The sequence below is a fragment of the Siniperca chuatsi genome, linkage group LG15, assembly GCF_020085105.1.
Source record: "Siniperca chuatsi isolate FFG_IHB_CAS linkage group LG15, ASM2008510v1, whole genome shotgun sequence".
In the NCBI taxonomy this organism is placed as follows: Eukaryota; Metazoa; Chordata; class Actinopteri; order Centrarchiformes; family Sinipercidae; genus Siniperca; species Siniperca chuatsi.
The window spans coordinates 23,631,975-23,651,145 of record NC_058056.1 but is presented as its reverse complement, the minus strand read 5'-3'; the positions used below and the strand labels follow the sequence as shown (position 1 = coordinate 23,651,145).

Genomic DNA, 19,171 nt, shown 5'->3' with positions numbered 1-19,171 from the left:
AAAGGTAACAGTGGGTCAGCAAGCTCACTCGCACACGAGTTAATTTATTTAAACCAACAATATTATTACAGCGTAAACAAAATAACAAAAAACTACAAACAAATCTAAAACAAAACGTTGCGATCCTGAACGCTCCCTGAAGGCGTGCGAGCAGGAAGTAGTTTACACCAGCGGGCCGGATGTTCTGTGAGAACTAAGACAGGAACAACAAAGAAGATAAAGTGCCCGGGTTTTAAGCCTATTTGAGAACACATAAGAACATTAAATTCAAGAGATTAACTATTGTTCACAGTAGGTAAGTTTAATTCTTTCAAGCCCGGTATTCAGGAGCTATGTTTTGTTTGAGCTATGGAAGTTATGTAGCATTAGCCACCCAGCGCGGCCGCTGCCTGCTCTGCCGTTATCACATTATTGGCTAACTAGCCATTTTAGCCATTCGCTAGTGAAAAAATACCTCTATTTGTAATGAAGACTGTTAAATAATTAACGTTACCGCCCACTAGCTCCTAAGTAATTACCACGTAACGATAGCAAGAAGCCGTATTTAACCATGATAAGTTCAACAAATAATAATAATTATTTTACCGGCGTTTAATAGGTAACGTGGACGTTACATTCCCACTGAAGGTAGTGGTTAAAAATCTTACTTTTGTCATTCTAATATCCATAGGATGACCCCTAATGGTATACTCAAGCACCATATTGAACGTTATTAGCGTAGTTGCTTGCATATTTTTTAAATGATAGGTTCGGACATTTTCAGATCTGCCTTTTATATATAGCTGTTAATACTCAAAAGATCTACTGATCACTGTAATCATTGTGTAACTCCAGTGTAAGAGCTAGAAGACAAGACCCACAGTCCTTGTTCTGTGCAAAAAATGTTAAAGTTCAGCCAAAGCTAATATTAGTCTTCAGCAGTGGGTATCTCCCAAAGTTATTGTCTTTTTAGTACAAAATTTCCTCTTCCCTCAAGCAAGAACACTGGTCTGGTGAAACACAAAGGGGGGATTTCATATTAAGAAAATAACTTTGGGAGATACCTGCTTGATTTAGCTAACTCAAGACTGTTTAAACCCGATAATGTCAGCTTTGGGTGGTCTTTAAAAGGCATTTTTGCGCAGAACAAGGACTGATGATTGTGGAGAGTCACACTAGCGCTAGAAAGGGATCACTTTACGGCCAGTGTGGACAGGAGGAATGATTACAGCGACCAGTAAGTCTTTGAATGTACATATGGCTATGCAGGTATTAATTTAAAATACTTTTTTGGAGTAACTCAAATCTTATATGTTTTAAATATCAGTGGATCTCTGGGAATTAAGACAGACTTGGAAGAAATGTGAACTTCTCCTTCAACGTGACTGACGAACACAGATTGATAATAGTGTGATAGACTCTAGGCTGTTTTTTGTATGTAATATCAATGTAATTTCTTGTAACAACAACACAGCTAGAAAAGCTCCACAATAAGATGCTCTCTGTATGTGTTTTCTAGGTTTTTTAAATCACTGTCAGGTCAATTTAAAAATCACAATTTTTTACAATCTGTACAACATATGACACCCTCTATCTTTACAACCTCGATTTGGTTTAATGTCACTGATATACCTTCATCATACCCATTTTGTGCCACTAACATAATATTGTCTCTGATTCAGTTTCGTCAGTGCAAAAGAATTTGGTTTGCATGTGAGGACAAGCGTCTGCCGAGCCAACCATGGCGAACAATGCAGAGGATATTGAAAACAATATGGTCAGTATAAAAGAATGTGTCACTCTATATCTGTATCTCTGTCTGTGTTGATGTATTGGGTAATGATTACTGAACAGTTTTAGTTGTGTGAAACCCAGTGTTTCAGTGTCAAGTCAGTGATGAAAGAGTCATCTGTTTCTTTGTCAGTTTGTGGCGCCACACACTGTGAAGAGTTTGAGTCTGATAATGGTGGTTTCATTTGGCCTTTCATGCAGTAAATGATGATTATGGATGTTTATGTTCTGATGAGGAAAGATATTAGTTTGAATTACTAAGGTAGAAACATTAGGAACGTGAATGCCAGCGTGTTACTTTCCTGTTTGCATTTCTCTTACTGTAAATAAAAGGTGTGGCCTCCCTGGTCTAGTCAAGAACTCAAAGTCCCCCTTTACTGCCACAGTCCACTTAACATTAAGCCTTGACAAAAGTTTTGTTTACCCCGTAACAGATGTGCATGTACATCACAATTTTTCTCGGTCTTGGAGAACTACAAAAACATGTCATTTCTGTCTTGAATGCCATATTATGGTCAGTCAGGCCAGTATGATGTCAGCCAGATCATCAATGAGGTCAGGCAGTTGAGTCAGGCCAGTATGGCTAGAATACGTTTTTAACACATTTTGATATACTACTACAGTATTACAACCCTACAAAGTAACTGGTTAATTTAACACAAATTCAGTAAAGTAGTCTGTATCACTTGTGTCCTTGGGTCCAACATTGGCCTTATTCCCAGGACTGAGAAACAATATGGTGTACCACACAGTGAGGTCATTTTGTACAGCAGCTTGTTTAAGAGCTGTGGAAGCTTTCACTGTTCAGAAATGTCTCTAGAGATGCCTCCTGTCTTTATTTCTGTGTACCTGGTGAGATTACTTCATGTCTAGGCTACCGCATGTCTTTACTCGCCTGACAGCCTGAATGTGCCAGTTAAGTTAAGCTCTAAAAGTGCAAACACGGATGGCCTGATAATAGTTTGCTGTAGTGTTTGTCCAATTTATAGGCATTTTTGCCAATAAAAACAAACAAAATGCTTGAGTTAGTGTTTCATCTGATAATATGATGATCTTGTTGACATATGTGTTGATCCATAACTTTTACAGAAAGATAGACGAAGAAAGATTAATTTGGACTATTTATGTGGCAAATTTTTAGTATCAGATTTTTCAAAATCTCTGGTTTCTCAAGCTCACATGGCCTGGAGTCTGGGGCCCGTTTCATAGAAGCGAGTACTGCAGATCGCAAATTTTTGCAGCATCACGTTTCACAAATGATTGTTGCTTGCTAAATCTACAAGGCTCTTGCAAGCTCATGCATGAGTAGCAAGTATGGCTTTTATTTTGAGTAGTGAAACTTGTCTAAATGAGAGAAACAAGAATTGATCTTGTGTTGCAAATCACAGCTTGCAAATTTGGTGAAATTGGCCCCTGGCCGGGGACCTTTTGTTGCATGCCATTCCCTATCTCTCACCAATCATGTCCTGTTATCTGCATGTTTCGCACTGTTCTTTGTACATTTAAGTTCTGTTTGTGATAGTTTTATTATAGAAACATGCTATTTAAACTGTCCCTACGCAAGTAATGTAAAAATCCTGTACATTGAGTATACTTAGAAAATAAAGTCATTCTTCTCCCATATCCGAAGGACCAACAGGAGACCAATGTGACCCCTGAACCCACCCAGCAGCCACAGGAGGGTGCGGTGACCAGAGCACGGTCCAGAGGAGGTTCAGGAGCTGGAGAAGGAGGAGGAGGTGATAGTGGAGGTGGCAATGGTAATGGTAATGGCAATGGTAGTGGATTGGAGCAGAACGGACAGCCCCCCGCCGCGCAGCCTCCGCGTGTGGTGGAGACTGAGGAGGACGAGGACGAAGAGTTGACCTTGAAATACGGGGCCAAGCACGTCATCATGCTGTTTGTTCCTGTGACCCTCTGCATGGTTGTTGTCGTTGCAACCATAAAGTCAGTCAGCTTCTACACGCAGAATGACGGGCAGAGATTGTGAGTGTTATAACTCTTATCAGACAGATTGTGGTAGACAGGGAAATAAGATGGGACTTGCGCCAGATCCAAAACTCATTAGGAGGTTGGTGTTTGAATGAAATGCAACACGGCCGCAGTGCCACTAGGTGGAGTTAATGCAATGTATATCATACCTACATAGTTTGAATACCAAGACAGTACTGTAATTGCATAAGATCATTAAGGCAGAGTCTGAATCTGGCTCATGGCACATAAACATAACATTTTATATCTTTAGCTCATATCCAGAGCAATTTAAACACCCTGAAATAGCAGTAAGCTTAGCTCACTAACATTGAGGGCAAACAGCTGTAATAAGAACCACAGTGAAAGCCATTGCACTCAGACAATATATAGAAAAATACTTTTTTAAAATTGTATTTATTATATATTCTAATCTTTTCTGCTTGGCTGAAATGTGTCTTTGTAATGTATCCTTGAAATGTCACCCCCAGGATCTACACACCGTTCCCTGAAGACACAGACACAGTAGGACAGAGAGCCCTCAACTCCATCCTGAACGCCACCATCATGATCACTGTGATCATCGTCATGACTTTGGTGCTGGTGCTGTTATACAAGTACCGCTGCTACAAGGTACATGCTAAAACTTGTCACATTACATCACACATGCTGTAGTCCAATTCACTGCAGACCTGAGATGAATAATATAGTAGTGTTAGTTAGTTTAAACTAGGTTTAAATAGCTTTTTTCATAGCAGACATTTTGACTTGTCTCTTGGATGGAGTTACGAGTTTTGACTTGCAGAGCACAGGTGTCTAATATTAAAATGGCTTGATTCCATTTAGGTGTGCCAGTTCCAGCCCCTTGTTCTCCGCTGTTCTTTTTGCATGCTGATACATTGTCGTGGCTTACTGGGACACTTCATTGTAACAAAGCCATCGCTAAAGTTATTAGTTCCACCTGTGCTTTTCCTGTCATGTAAAACTGTCGGCTGTGAGAAAGGTGTGTAAGAAGGATATAGCTGTGTAAGTAACAAACTTACAGATTAGTGTAGAAATGTCACAGTCTGTAAGTAGTCCTGACAGTATGTTAATCAGGCAAAACAAGTGAAAACATCTGTAGAGGCTTTAAATAATCGCAGTTTGGCTCTGAAAATTTAATGATTTAAACCCCAAACTTGTTGAACTCTTGTTTAAACCAGACAGCCGAAGCACCAGACAGGTGGGGCTGAGCACATCAGGACAATGGATTTTCACTTTGTCCAAACTCTCTGATGCTCATTCTATTGCCCTCTTTTGTAACCCCACCCAACCTGGTTGTCCAGGTAGTTTAAAACAAACACTAGTAACAAGTATTTGCAAGTACTGATTTGTTGAAACAGTGTTGTACATTAAATCCCATGACTCTGATCTTTGCCTCTACAGGTGATCCAAGGCTGGCTCTTCCTCTCCTCCCTCCTCCTGCTGTTCTTCTTCTCCTACATCTACCTCAAGTAAGCCACACTCCTCAACATTTTATCTCATTTTCCAAGGTTCCCGTACATTCTCATGAATGTCAAGGTGTCTAATTCTTTGTGATGGTGAATGGGGTCTTTCCAGGTATTTCTGTCATGTCTCTGCTCTGTCCAAACAGAGAGGTTTTCAAGACCTACAATGTGGCCATGGACTACTTCACCCTGGCAATAATAATTTGGAACTTCGGAGTGGTTGGCATGATGTGTATTCACTGGAAAGGACCGCTGCGGCTCCAGCAGGCCTACCTCATCATGATCAGTGCCCTCATGGCCCTGGTTTTCATCAAGTACCTGCCAGAGTGGACCGCCTGGCTCATATTAGCCGTTATATCTGTCTACGGTAAATCCTTCTCTCGCTTTTGCTCTGACCTCTGTACTTTACTCAACCTTTGAAGATGTTATTTTGTGCACCAATGTTCAGTCGTCTGGTTCCTTTTTAGTGCTTGAGAGAAAAGGGAAAATTAAAAATATGTAATTTAACTTTCTTTGTTAAACACAAAGTTCAGATTTGATGAACAGAATCTTTTTTTTATTACAGAAAAAGCACCTAAGAAAAAAAGCTGTATGTATGGAGTTGTATGTAAGTGTTGATAAATGTCATCATTGGTGTGCTGAAAGGAAGGATGTGTCCCAAGAGCTTAAAACTTCACACAAATGCTTTAAGGAAACGTGGGTTGAAAGACAAATTTGAGAAAAGGAAGTCTGAGGGAGACAAAGTTGAAAGCTAAACTGAAGACTGCTAACAAGCCAGCAAAAATAGTGGTTGATTTCCTATACGTTGCTTTCTTGTTGATAGGCAGAGGGCAGAGGTGGTTGCTCAAATTGTTAAAATACTTTAAATTTTTCTCTTGACACACCAGAAAGGGGTTCAGATAGATCAGGTATCAGTTACAGAGGCATTCTGGATTCTTCATTACCTGTCGAGTAGTAAATAATTTATATATTTGCCAAAAAATAAGTTTATTGGTCACTAAAATGGACATTACGTTTGTAGAGGTTCGGATGCTGCCATGCTGTGTAAATGCAGCACAATCAACAGCTTGTTTTGTCCAAAGCTTTTGAATAGTTTTGTCTTAGCACATAGGCCATCAGGGACAAAGACAGAGGATGTCCAACATATTCAAATTATGTGGCAGTGACATTTCTTGTTTCTGTTGTTGAGTTCCTTTTCCGAGAAGAAATATTTAACTGGCAACTGGAGTTTTTAGTGGAAACAGAAATTAGATCACAGTCTAGAGTGATTCTCACATAAATTCATTGCACTTATTTCATCGTGCGTTGGCGTAAAGCCTCTAGAGAAGAAAGAGAGCGTTTGGGACTGTTAATGGGCACAGTATTCTTTTTGGAGTGATCAAACCTGTAGACCGCTTCTCTGCTCTGCCAGCTGAAGTCTTTGCCTCTTGTTATCTCAGATGTCATGTCAGGGTGCTGTTTGGTGCTTAACATCACATGTCTGGCCTCTTTCTTCTTTCCTCTCTCAGATCTGTTAGCGGTGCTCTGTCCTAAAGGGCCTCTGAGGATCCTGGTGGAGACGGCTCAGGAGAGGAACGAACCCATCTTTCCTGCTCTCATCTACTCTTGTAAGACAGACACTGATTATAGACATACATTTATTAACATTTTATTGTAATAAAACAACCAACTTTAAAGAAAACATACAGAAGCTAAAATTGCGTCCCCATTAAACTGCCTCTTCAACTTCTTTCTATGTCAAAAGGACTTACCCTTACTTTAAAATTATTAGACATAAACTGACGCTTTAAATCCTTTCAGATATCAACTGCTCCCTTTGCTTTCACTTAAAACGACACTTCATCTCTTTTCAGTGCTTTGACTTCAACCCCTTTCAGCATTTTTACTTCAAGTGACTCTTAAACCCTTTTCAGCACATTCACTTCAACTGACATTTCATCTTCTTTCAGTGCTTTCACTTCATCTGACACTTCAGTTACCTTTAACACAGTCACTTGAAATGACACTTGAGCTCCATTCCGTGCTTGCACTTCATCTGAAGCTTCAAATATCACTTAAGCTTCTTTAAAAGGTGAGACCGTAACTGACCTTTCAACTCTTTTCAGGGCTTTCACTTCAACTGACACCTCAACACCTTTTAGCAATTCTACTTGGTGACTCTTCAACCCCTTTCAGCACATTCACGTCAGCTGACACTTCATCTTCTTCCAGCGTTTTCACTTCAACTGACACTTGAGCTTCTTTTAGCACATTCACTTGAAGTGACTCTCCAATTACTTTCAGCACAGTCACTTCTGCCACTTCAACTTCTTTCAGATCTTCTGTTTCAACTGCCAGTTCAACTCATTTTAGTACTTCAAACTTGGGGTCAAAGTTGAACTTCAGCTGATACTGCCAAACAAATACACATCAAAAGCTTCAAAGAATCAACATTTTAAGCTGTTTCAAATGTAACACAAATCTTGACACCTTAATATTTTTGACTCGCTGACTTCTTCCACAGCTACAATGGTGTGGCTCGTCAACATGGCCGACACTGACAGGCCAAAAAGGAACTCGACAGAAGCAACATCACCTCAACAAGAGGCTCAAGAAGGTAAGCGGGGTGTCAGAGTTTGGGCAAAGTGATTGAGCGAGGTTTAATCTGGTGCTGGATGTTTACCTTTCAAACAGTGCGCTTGTTGTTTAGTCTGACTGATATCACTTGTCTGCAGCCGTGGCGTCCCCGGCTCCCTCCAGTCTGTCACAGGACGACGGAGGCTTCACCCCCTCCTGGGTCAACCAGCAGGAGCACCAGCTGGGGCCGATCCAGTCCACTGAGGTGACCAGACGGGAGATCCAGCAGATGCCCTCCGCTCGTCCTCCTGTTGAAGACGACGATGAGGAGAGTGAGTGCTGACAGCCAAATATTTTAAGTTTTGGTCATTTAGCTGACGTTTCTATCCAAACAAAGTTGGTTAGTGTTTAGAAGAGAACGTGCATCACAGTTTTACAGGTGCAGTATTTTGAACATTGTAGATATCTGGAATTCTATTTTTCACCTTTATTTTAGTAATTTGTTTAAGTTATTGTCAGTGAAGCTTCAGTGCCTGCCCTGGCCTGTGCAGTTGGGCAGCATAAACCATACCGCTTTAATATGCCTCAGGTTTCAAGTTATTACAGATGCAGAGGCATCACATGTCTTTGATTGATTTAATTATCTCTGTGATCAGTTGATTGGGCCTTCCATTAAGCTAGATTACAGTCAATGACAGCAGCTCTTTAAAAGACATCATGTTTCTCTTAACAACAATTCAACAGAGCGATGGTTAATGCATGTCCATTGTATGACTTATCATCTACAGTAGATTAATAAAAACATGCTTAAAAGTTTTGTAACCTAAAAAAGGGCAATTTGTTTATTTTGGGCTAAATACTTTTGCAGATTTAGGCCATGGACCATAAACAATATCTTAATTAGAGAAATTAATTCAATTCATTTAGTTCTTAAATGTGCATTACTAGATTTTCTTTTTGCCACTTTGGGTGCAGCGCAATGAGAAAGTGAGAGTGAACCAAAACAGTAAAGCTGAAAAACCAAAACAATAGCTTTAAAGACACTAAAATGCTCCGTAGAACTGAGGAAAACTGCAGAGTCAGGAGATAATTCTCTGGGTTACATATCATTTGATTCATTGTTAATATAAAAATATGGATTGTAGCAGCTTTAATCTTTAGTTTGTTTCTTTGTAATTTAATATAGGTTGTTTTTATTGTCTAAATGGAGGCTAATGTGTTTCTTTCCTATACAACTCTGTGTCTGTCCTTCCATTATATCTCTTTACACAGTGTGTAATCATCGTCTTTCAGTTTCCTCTTCTCCGAACACATAAAACATTTTGGGAATGTTTTTATGTGTTCCCTTTACTGTGAAATAAGTGCTTTTGTGATTGCGACTACATGTTTGGCTGCAAACTGTTTTTAGTCAGAGCAGATTAGGAACCGATTATTCATGGCAATTGCTAGGTTTCATGTCCGTACTATTTGGGGGGCCGCACTCTTTCTAACTTAAAGCTTTGGTAAATATGGGGTCGGAGCTCTCGTTTGTACAGTAATTACAGTAGAGAAAAGATTTCTATGGGGGTTGGAGGGCGTGCGGCTTAAGCGAATCCCGTATTTGAATTGACTCCACCCTGAATGTGGTGTCCTCCTGTGTTCTCAGGGGGCGTCAAGCTGGGGCTCGGAGACTTCATCTTCTACAGCATGCTGGTGGGAAAGGCCTCAGCCACAGCCAGCGGCGACTGGAACACCACGCTCGCCTGCTTTGTAGCCATCCTCATTGTGAGTGGCCACAGCTGCTTATTTTGGTGTCAAGCTCGAGTCACCACAACCTCATCTCTGTCTCTCAGCACAATATCTAACCCCACTTTATGTGAACCACTTGATTCTATAACAGGCAGTTTTTTCCCCCTTCAGAGCTGATTTTGTTTGGTACACAATCTTTCGATGTGCTATTTCCTCTGTGTTTTATTTTGTCTGCCTCTGCTCCCACAGGGCCTGTGTCTGACCCTGCTCCTCCTCGCCATCTTCAAGAAAGCGCTACCCGCTCTGCCCATCTCCATTTTTTTCGGCCTGGTCTTCTACTTCGCAACAGACAACTTGGTACAGCCCTTCATGGACAAGCTGGCGCTACACCAGTTCTACATTTAGCAGGACGCTGCCCTGATAACCCTCACCCACATAGCCCTCTGGCCAACAACACAAGAGCGGTCCCTTCACAGCCGGGGAACAAAGGGCGATGCAGGGGCCCCTCCCGCCCCCACATCCCCTCCTAAGAACTCATGATGACGGGACACAAGTTGTTTTTGTTCTGCCTTTTTTTTCCGGCGCCAAGGGAGGGTATTCCCCGCGAGAGCTGTTCTTAAAATATTTTATTTCAGTTTTAAATCAAGAAGTGACATTTCTCACTCGACTTGGGAACTCATCTTCAAATTGTTGATCACTGGTCTCAGGCTCAGTCCATACTAGGAGAAGTTAGTGGGAATATTTTCAATTTTATTTATCCAGGGAAGCTTTACAAGAGCTCGTGTGCTCCTTTTCAGCAGCTCCCTGCTTCACATCCGCACACATTCATACCTGGGAGCTGCCCAGTACAACCAGTCTTCTACAACATGGGTTTTACAGTAGGTGCCTTGCTCAGAGACACCTTGGCGGTAGCTGTTGAGCAAAGGGAGATGGTTCCGTTAAATCTCCCTTTAAAGACTTTCATCAAACATCTTCATTTTTACAACTTGTGAGCTACCACCGCCCCCCAAAACTAAACACAAGCCTTCATCAAACTAATGGACACTCTATGATGATATTGGTAATAGATGGTAAATGTGTAGTTTGATTGTGTATGAGCTGTCAGTCACCAGATGTGCTTTCCTTACCGCTGTTAAGAATGGTTAAGATGTGTTTTTTTTTTTTCACTTTAGACACATGAAAACCAAAGCTCTGAACCCCGAGTGATTGACACCCAACATGTGAATCTTTCTTACGGGAAAAAGTAGAAGATTTTATTGTCTCTAGAATTAAAATATGAGTGTAACTGTGACACTGACTCATCAGAGATTTCACCATGTTTTCTGTCCTTAATTTTACCTTAAATCACATTTGAATTCACAGCCTGCAGAGGGAGGAAAGTTCACACGCGCGCACACTCACACCTGAGACTTGCCTGCCATGTCAGTCATGTACGGTCAACCACTGAGCATTTCTGCTAGAGCAGTTGGAGGTTCAGTGCCTTGCTCAAGGGAATTTCAGTAGTAGTCATTGTTATTATTGTGGGACAGAAATGTGCTTTTCATTCTCTTCCCTGACTGAGATTTGATTTTGTTTTTTCAACCTGTCCAGGGATTGTAACCTGTGATCATCTGGTCACAAACTCTGAACCTTTAGGCTATAGCTGCCCTCATGATGCTCACCTGGTGCTGTCTGGAACTATGCTACGTCAAACACTAAAATTAGTTTGACTATACACAGATACTATTGTGTTTTTTCAAGATATGCAGAAGAGAAACTTTGTACTTTTTGAAACATGAGGGTAAATGTTAGCGGGGTTCCTACACAGATCAGGACAGTCTGGGAAAGTGTGAAAATAAACAAAACATTTTGACAGAAATTCTGTGCGTGTATTGAGGAAAAAGCACTCCCTCCTGATGAATGAGGGAGTTGTAGCTCTAGTTTTAATTTGATACTTGAATTTGTCAACAGTTTTGAGAACATAATGTCCTGTTACCAAGCATTATTTGCTTAACAATCATGTTAAAAACCAACCAAAAAGTTTAAATCAAGGTTAAAAAAAAATAATGGACTGGTATGAAATATTGAGATGTGTATGAACCCAAACTCTGGCTTCTCTTATATGAGATAATGACTGATAGAGGAGGACGAGCTGCACTGATTGCTCTTTTGTTGTTGCACTCGAGTTTCATGCTTGCAGAGAAAAAAACAAGAGGGAACAATATAATATTTGTTTCTTAATCTGTTTTTTTCCTTCCCTTTTTGTTTTAAGGGACTATGTTGGGTGACTGGCTTTTTTTCTGTCCTCCACATGCATATGTGTGTTATGCAAGGTTATTCGATTCAGATTTTGTTTTTTAATAAATAATGAAACTTAAAATACTCTGTTTTGTTTATTGAGTCTAACATTCAGATTCTCAAGCCAGGTCGAGTTAAACTGTCAATCAAAATATGGGTATGTCCAGTACTAGGAGAGCGCGGTTAACCCCCCGTCCACACATACGAACATCACATGTGCTACAAGGCTACTGGAAATCAGCACTGATGACAAAAGCAACACCTGCACACTGACTCCAATCCACAGATTGATTTCAATAGATGTTTTGATCTTCATCGGGTCAAAATGTTTAAAAATGGTCACCACGACTGTATGCTGTATATACCAATAGGCTGATAGGTCCTATGATGCCAGGTGAGATTAACCATCCATCCTGCTCAGAGTGATCAACATCTCAAAGCAATTAACAGTTCAAGAAGTACACAATGAAAACTTTGAGTCCTATACTGTGATATCTGTTCTTTTTATTTTATGCTTATAAACAGCCATATTGAGTCTCGCTGCTCAATTTCTAGTTTTTTATTTTTTTTCCAGACAAACCAACAGAACACAAAGAGATACAAGATAAAGGATTTTTTCAGCAGCAAATTTTAAATGTCAAGGTCAATTTGCTTGCTATGAGGAGCGCTTCTCAGCCTCCAAAAACAGTAAATAGAAAATAACGCTGCTGATGTCATGGTGATGCGTGTTCTTAGAGACTACAAATTTATAACAGGAAGTCTATGTTACAAACTGGGCATGTAGAAGTAAAAGACGTGGGCATTCAGCAGGCAGGGAGGGTCTAATGAAATAATGTTTTTGATATGCATTATGGGAAGTGTAGGAGCCAGTGCTTTTGGAGCTTGTCCCATGCTAAGGACTAAATTTTAGGATATTTTGGCCTCTCATGCTTTGATTTTGGCCATTTTTTACACTTCTGTCTCTCACAAGTACCTAAACTTTATGGAAGTGAAATACTAAATATCTGGAGTACTCTTTTAAGGGTTTTCACAAACAAATGTGCCAAACTGAATGCTGTACTACTTCCTAGGTAGCATGGCAAGGTGCTTACAATGGTTATCATACACCAGACATCAATAATGCAGACGTAGTACTCTTAAAGAAAGTTCTTTGTCATGCATGTCCATCCTAGCAATTTATCATTTAGATCCTTTACTTAAATAAAAGTGCCAGTACAACAATATAAAAGTACTCCATTACAAGTTCTGCATTCAGAATTCTACTTAAGTAAAAGAACATAAATATTATTAGCAAAATAGGCTAATATCAAAAGTAGTATAATATTATATGGTATATTATTGGATTATTACCACCCATGCATTAACTTGGAAACAGGATTATAATATTGCAGGTGGAGCTAATTTTAAATATTTTATATACTGTTGGATAGTTTAATCTATAATAGATAATATTTATAAACTGATTACATGTTTTGTATGAAAAACTTAATCTGCAAAGTTAACTAGTAGCTGTCAAATAAATGTAGTGGAGTAAAAAGTACAATATTTCCCTCGGAATTGTCGTGCAGTAGAAGTATAAAATAGAAAATAGAAAGTAAAGCACAAGAACCTCAAAATTGAACTTGCAGTACTTGAGTAAATGCATTTAGGTAGGCCTACATTCTCTCTTTTCATTTGCCCCCTACCCCACACACACACAGAGGTCAAAGGTTGGCGGCAAAACCCGTGGAGCTGCTTTTTACTTTCAACAAAATACTGTTGTCTCTCCTGCATCATATGCACTGATGTCCAGTGAGCCCCCGGAACTGACGCAAAGCATTTCTGCAGACGGTGGGAACATTGTGGAAATTCCTCAGCGTGCTGATACACTGGGATCCCGCGCTCGCCGTCCCCCGATGCCAACTGGCTGACAGGCACGGTGGGCACGCTGCCTTGAGCGCTGGACGCATTAGCTGTCACCATGGGGACCGTTTGGCCTCGCTGGCTGGGACAGTGGCACAGTATGGCAGAATGTTTAGCCTCATACTGTGACTTACCTAACAAGCCCTCAGTGAGGCCTCATTCTGGCATGTGAATCCTGCAGCTCGGCTGGTGAACAACTACAGAGTTAATTCCATAAGGCTTCTCTTGTATCCATTCCAGACACCTATTCAGATTAGGTTACACCTTGCACTTGAAGCTGTTTGGGCTGCTTTCCCAGAAACGATTATCCTCAAGACTTATTTTTTCCTTGTGATGAAAAATCCCCATTGAAAGAAATTTGAATCATCTGTTTCTCTTTTGTTTCTCTCCTTGCAGATGTTAAATTTGACGTCACGTTTCTTTGTAGGCATTTAAGCTTGTTCACTGACAAATGGATGAGACTAAAGAGTGAACTGAGGCAATCTGTCAATCACTTTCATCCTCTGTATACAGTGGAGTTAAGCAGGAGACGTGGCTGTGTGTCACACCTATGTGCGTTAGAGGTTTCCCAGGATAGCTCTGCTAAGGGGATTATTGTGCAGGCAGGGATGTCTGCTCCATGTGAGACATGTAAGGAATTGAGGATTAGACTTCAATAATCGCTCTAGACCGGCAACAAGCACAGACACTCAACAACACAGGAGAAAGGAGACGCAGCTCAGACACGAAGAACAAAAACCCTGTAAAGGTGAATAAAAACATTTCAAAAATGTCTAAGGACAAGCTGGAGAGCCTGGTGAAGCACATGGAGGAGACGCTCTTGGAGATGGAGCAGCTGAAGGTGCACTGCGGGAAGCAGAACGAGGAGCTGAGCCAGCTGGTGGTGGAGCTCCGGAGAGAGAACCAGGAGCTGGTGGAGAAGTACAACCAGCTTGCTGTGGAGATGAAGGAGGCGAAGGAGATTATAGAACAGCTACAGGATACAAAATATGCTTTTAATGCAAAGGAGAGGCAGGCGCAGAAGCTCAGCCGGCAGCTCTGAAGGCCAACGAGGAGGACGGAAACATGACTGGAGATGGATGTGATCTGGGTGTACAGAAAACTGAGTCTTGGAGGAAACAAGAGTGGACCAAGTGGATGGAAAAGACAGCTTGTTGCAGAAGATTTCTAAATACTGGGTGGGCATGAAAGCTAAACTGGGCACAGCTGTTTTCTTTAACGTATAGAAAGAGTGTTTTTTTCTGTCTGCATATGTGTACATTTTAGGTCCAGAGGGAATGGATGTAAAGTTTAGTAATTTGAATGTTAACTTAAATCCTGTGGCTTAGGGCTCCTTTTAAAGCCATGGCTAGACTTAATGACCAGGAATCAAAACTGGAGGTCTGTAAGAAATGTGGATGTGGAAAATGTGGACTGTTTTTTCAAAAGTTGGCAAAGATTGTGCAAAAGGCATTGTGCTCATTAGGTTTCTATAATTAAAACAACAACATGCCTGGAAGCTAGGCTGCACTGCCCCTGTAAAGATTTATTTGATAACAACCACTGGATATTATTTTTAGTTGTTCAGTGACCAGAAGAAGTGGGTGGTCACCTATGTTTGGTCTTTGTAAAGTCAAAGTGCTAAAAATACATGATTATCCCTTCCTGCCCTCGACCTTGTGTGACGTGAGACGTCAAGGTTCCTCCCTCCACTCTTTGTTACAGTACATAAAATAACAGAAAAGAAAGAAGCAAATGTGGCTTAATGTGTATTATTCATGTACTCCAATAAAGTTTTGCTAATGTTCAGTATGTTTAAATCCTGTAATCCTCAGTACATTTCTGAAACTGACAATCACTCGAGTTGAAGGATTTTTGCATCATGTACAATATTGTGATTTTTATGGGCCAGGTGAAAACTATAAAGCCTAAAGTTGGGATTTGATGGGTTTTTATTGAGCCCATTAATTAAAATTAAATGTGCTTATTGAATCTGAATCCTTTTAAATGCCTTTTCAAATTTTCAAAGATTGATACCACTCTCATCTCTGTACTCTAAATATGAAGCTACATCTAGCTTACCTTATATAGGAAAACAGCTAACCTGGCTCTGTCCAAAGCTAACACACCACCACCTCTATAGTTAATTATTATTTCTCTTTTTTTTAAATATGTACAAAAGCCAAAGTATAAGATTGCAAGTTATGGTTTTATGTGTGGTTATGTGCTAGACTAATTCTTGCTAGCTGTTTCCCCCTGCTTCCACTCTTTATGCTAAGCTAAGCTAACAATCTCCTGGCTGTAGCTCCATATTTCTGACAGACATGTGAGTGTTATCAATCTTCTCATCTAACTCTCACCAAGAAAGCAATTAAGTATATTTCTCAAGTGTCTAATTTTGCCAGAAAATAGCTAAACCTATTTGCTATTCATATAAATTACGAACTGAATACATTTTATATTGCTCTTTGATAATAGAAACAAAGACAAGAGTGGAGATAAAACATACACTACATAAAATATACACTATACAATAATAGGCATTTTACCAGCTTGGAACCAAATTCAAAATGGCCCTATTGGGTGTACACACTGAATTTCTCGTACCAAGTGTGAACTTTTTTGTAGAAATAGCTTGTGTGTTAGTATTGTGCAGGTAACGGTGGCTGAATGAGAACCGTAAACTCCTCTGGATTCTAAATAAGCGTACATCCATCGCAGGTAGGCTATGTCATTGAATTTGTCCCATGATACCTCAAAAAGAGGAGTTCAAGTCGCTCCAGCCCACCACACTGCATTACAAAGACATTCACACACACCAGCTAACAAACTACACTCATATACATCACACTTATTACCTACACCAGTGGCTCCCAACAACTGCGTAAAGATCAGTTATGAGCAATTCAACCAAAGAGTGATTTTTACTTCTTGGATTGTATCATTTGAAGGATTTTTAGAGTCCCGAAGAGGTGAAATTATCCAATATTTCACAAGAAAAAAACAAAAATTGGAGAAAGTTCATAACACCAAGTCCATTTATTTCCAACCTCAGCAACTATAATAAGACGATGAGTTACTCAAAGGATTTGATAGTAACTCTGCACATCAATAGATTTATTTATGGTAGGGGGGTATACAAATGTAATAAAACACAGTGAGTGATTGGTCAGAAGATACACACTCATCACTTGAACTTTACTTGAGTATTTCCATTTGATGCCACTTTACTCCACCACAGTTCATAGGTAAATATTGTACTTTTTACTCCACTACATTTATGTACTTAACAAATTGAGATTTTACATACAAAACATATGATCAGTTCATAAAATGTGATGCATTGCTATAGATTAAACTGCCCAACAGTATATAAAATATTAAAGAATAGCTCCACCTCGACCAGCTACAACATTAAAACGCTGCTTACACATTAATGCATCAACAATATCATAACATATGATAGTCACTCACAGGGGCCATTTTTCTGTATTGAGTACTTTTGATACTTTAAATACATTTTCATGCTTTTTAAGTAAAGGACTGGAGTACTTCCTCTACCACTGCCTCATACTGGAAATGCTTGTACACTGCGCAGAAAATATATTGTGGATATTGTGGTGAAAATTGTACACGTGCTACAAACCACTTGGATTATGCTGCACAAGCTGTTTGGAGAAACTGGATGTACATGATATGCTTTTTGGGAGCTATAAATAAATGGCAAAGTTGACTTTTTCTATGAGAAGGTTAAGATGGGACTCCAGGAGGTAACTCAATTTCAGTATGATGGTCCGTTGAGCTTAAGTAGTGTTTCGACTAAAGTCTGAGAAGACGCCTAGTTTGCATTTTGGTTTGAACTTTCCTTCCCTTTAGAAACGTTATAGTTAGTTATGAAGTGTTTTGATCTAAAAAATTTATAGTGAAGCCTGTGAGTCATTCAGTCTGGCCTAAACATGGAAACTGATCCCTCGGTGTAACCAGATAAAAAAACATGTAGCTTGAATGGGTTTTGGGGGCGTTAGAACAGTTTTTCTTTGGTTTATTCACATGTGAAGAAAACAAATGGCCCTCTAGCAGTTTCACACACCCTTTCTGAATGAATCCCACGCAAAAACCCCCTGCCAAACATCAAAGATGTAAACAGCAGAAAGTTAAGACAAGTACACATTACATCCAAGATATATTTTAACATGAACCCACAACTACATAACTGCACAATTTCAGTAGTTGGGGTGTTTAGAAAAACCTCACCCCCTAAAGAGAAGAGCGAAGAAGGGAGGGGGAGGGGTAAAATATTTTTGGGAAACATATATTGGCAGATGTTTAAACACAGCTTTGGTAGTGGCGGTTTCCTCTTTAAAACCAAAAATAATAACTTTTCCATGTTGCTTGGTGCAATTTTAACATGTTCAGGAAGATATAACAATTAAATTGACAAATTCTTGTGAGAGCCTCTGTTGTTTTTTGTTTTTTCTTATTGTTTTGTTTTTTACATCAGTCTTTTGAATTATTGAGAACACAAAACGGAAGATTAACTTCAGGGACTGATTTAACCCTTTTTTAACCCTTTTCTGTCTGAGGACCCTCTTTAAGAGCTCAGGAAACATACTTAACTTTGTTTCTAATTTTATGAGAATTGTTTATACACACAATTTTGAAGTTACGTTTGAAAAGTCTGTCTCAGAGACCCCAACTGTAACAAAAGATTTTCATATCCTCTATATCTGTGATTGGTGTTGACAGATTTTTACGCTCCCAAAACCCAAATGAGTGTTTTTGGATTTCTGTTATTGGAGTTTTAGAACAGTTTGTTCAGTTTGTAAGAGGCTTAACATGGTCTGTAAAGGCATATATATATATTTGTTCATGCATAGCCCATATAACATATAAAACATGAAATATTCCCTTATTTAGTGTAAATAACAATGCTTTATGGTCATTTCCATGTTTTGTCACCTTCATCAAATGTGCGAGCCCAGTTTGTGACGAAGGGAAGGGTCAACTTGTCAATTGAGTTTTATTAATGTCCAAAGAAAAGAAAAAACATGTAAAAGGAAAAATTATTGTTGTTGTTATTATTATATGTTATTCTTAGCCACGACAGCGGCATGGCTCCAGGGATGGGAATGTCTGTCTTTAGTTCAGACTGAAATATCTCGACAGCTATTGAATGAATTGCTATGAAATCTGGTACAGATACTTGTGGTCCCCAGAGGATGAATTGTAAAAACTTTGATACCCTGACTTTTCATCTAGCGCCATCATCAGGTAAAAAAAATCACTAAATCACTTTGTCCAGTACTTTTTTATGACTAAATACCTGCAAAAAACTAGCAATTTTTTCACCACCCTCACCTGTACTTTGTGTTTAGTGCTAATTTGCAAATATTAGCATGCAAACACGCTAAACTGAGATGATGAACATTATTCCTTAGCATTTTGCTGTACATCAAAGTCTGCTTACAGGTGTTGAGGAGTACTACTGTATATATGAAAAA

The 19,171-nt window shown here is 39.6% G+C and overlaps 1 protein-coding gene across 2 annotated transcripts; it reads left to right on the top strand.

Moving 5' to 3' along the window:
- The first annotated feature begins 152 nt into the window (after positions 1-152).
- On the top strand, positions 153-11,873 carry psen1 (presenilin 1). 2 transcript variants are annotated; one of them, XM_044167523.1, is made up of 11 exons: positions 153-291; positions 1,662-1,756; positions 3,401-3,756; positions 4,233-4,374; positions 5,167-5,234; positions 5,375-5,595; positions 6,737-6,835; positions 7,732-7,824; positions 7,943-8,116; positions 9,430-9,548; positions 9,762-11,873. In XM_044167523.1, exons 2-11 carry the CDS (start codon positions 1,721-1,723, stop codon positions 9,915-9,917), a joined length of 1,464 nt encoding a protein of 487 aa, XP_044023458.1. In that variant the 5' UTR covers positions 153-291; positions 1,662-1,720; the 3' UTR covers positions 9,918-11,873. The 2 variants fall into 2 exon arrangements, with proteins under 2 accessions (XP_044023458.1, XP_044023457.1); XM_044167522.1 differs by having other exon boundaries at positions 157-295.
- Positions 11,874-19,171: the final 7,298 nt, after the last annotated feature.

Coding starts and splice junctions, on each gene's coding strand:
- psen1 (XM_044167523.1), top strand. CDS start 1,721: ATGGCGAACAATGCAGAGGATATTGAAAACAATATG. Junction 4,375..5,166: donor ACAAGTACCGCTGCTACAAG/GTACATGCTAAA, acceptor TTGCCTCTACAG/GTGATCCAAGGCTGGCTCTT. Junction 7,825..7,942: donor TCAACAAGAGGCTCAAGAAG/GTAAGCGGGGTG, acceptor ACTTGTCTGCAG/CCGTGGCGTCCCCGGCTCCC.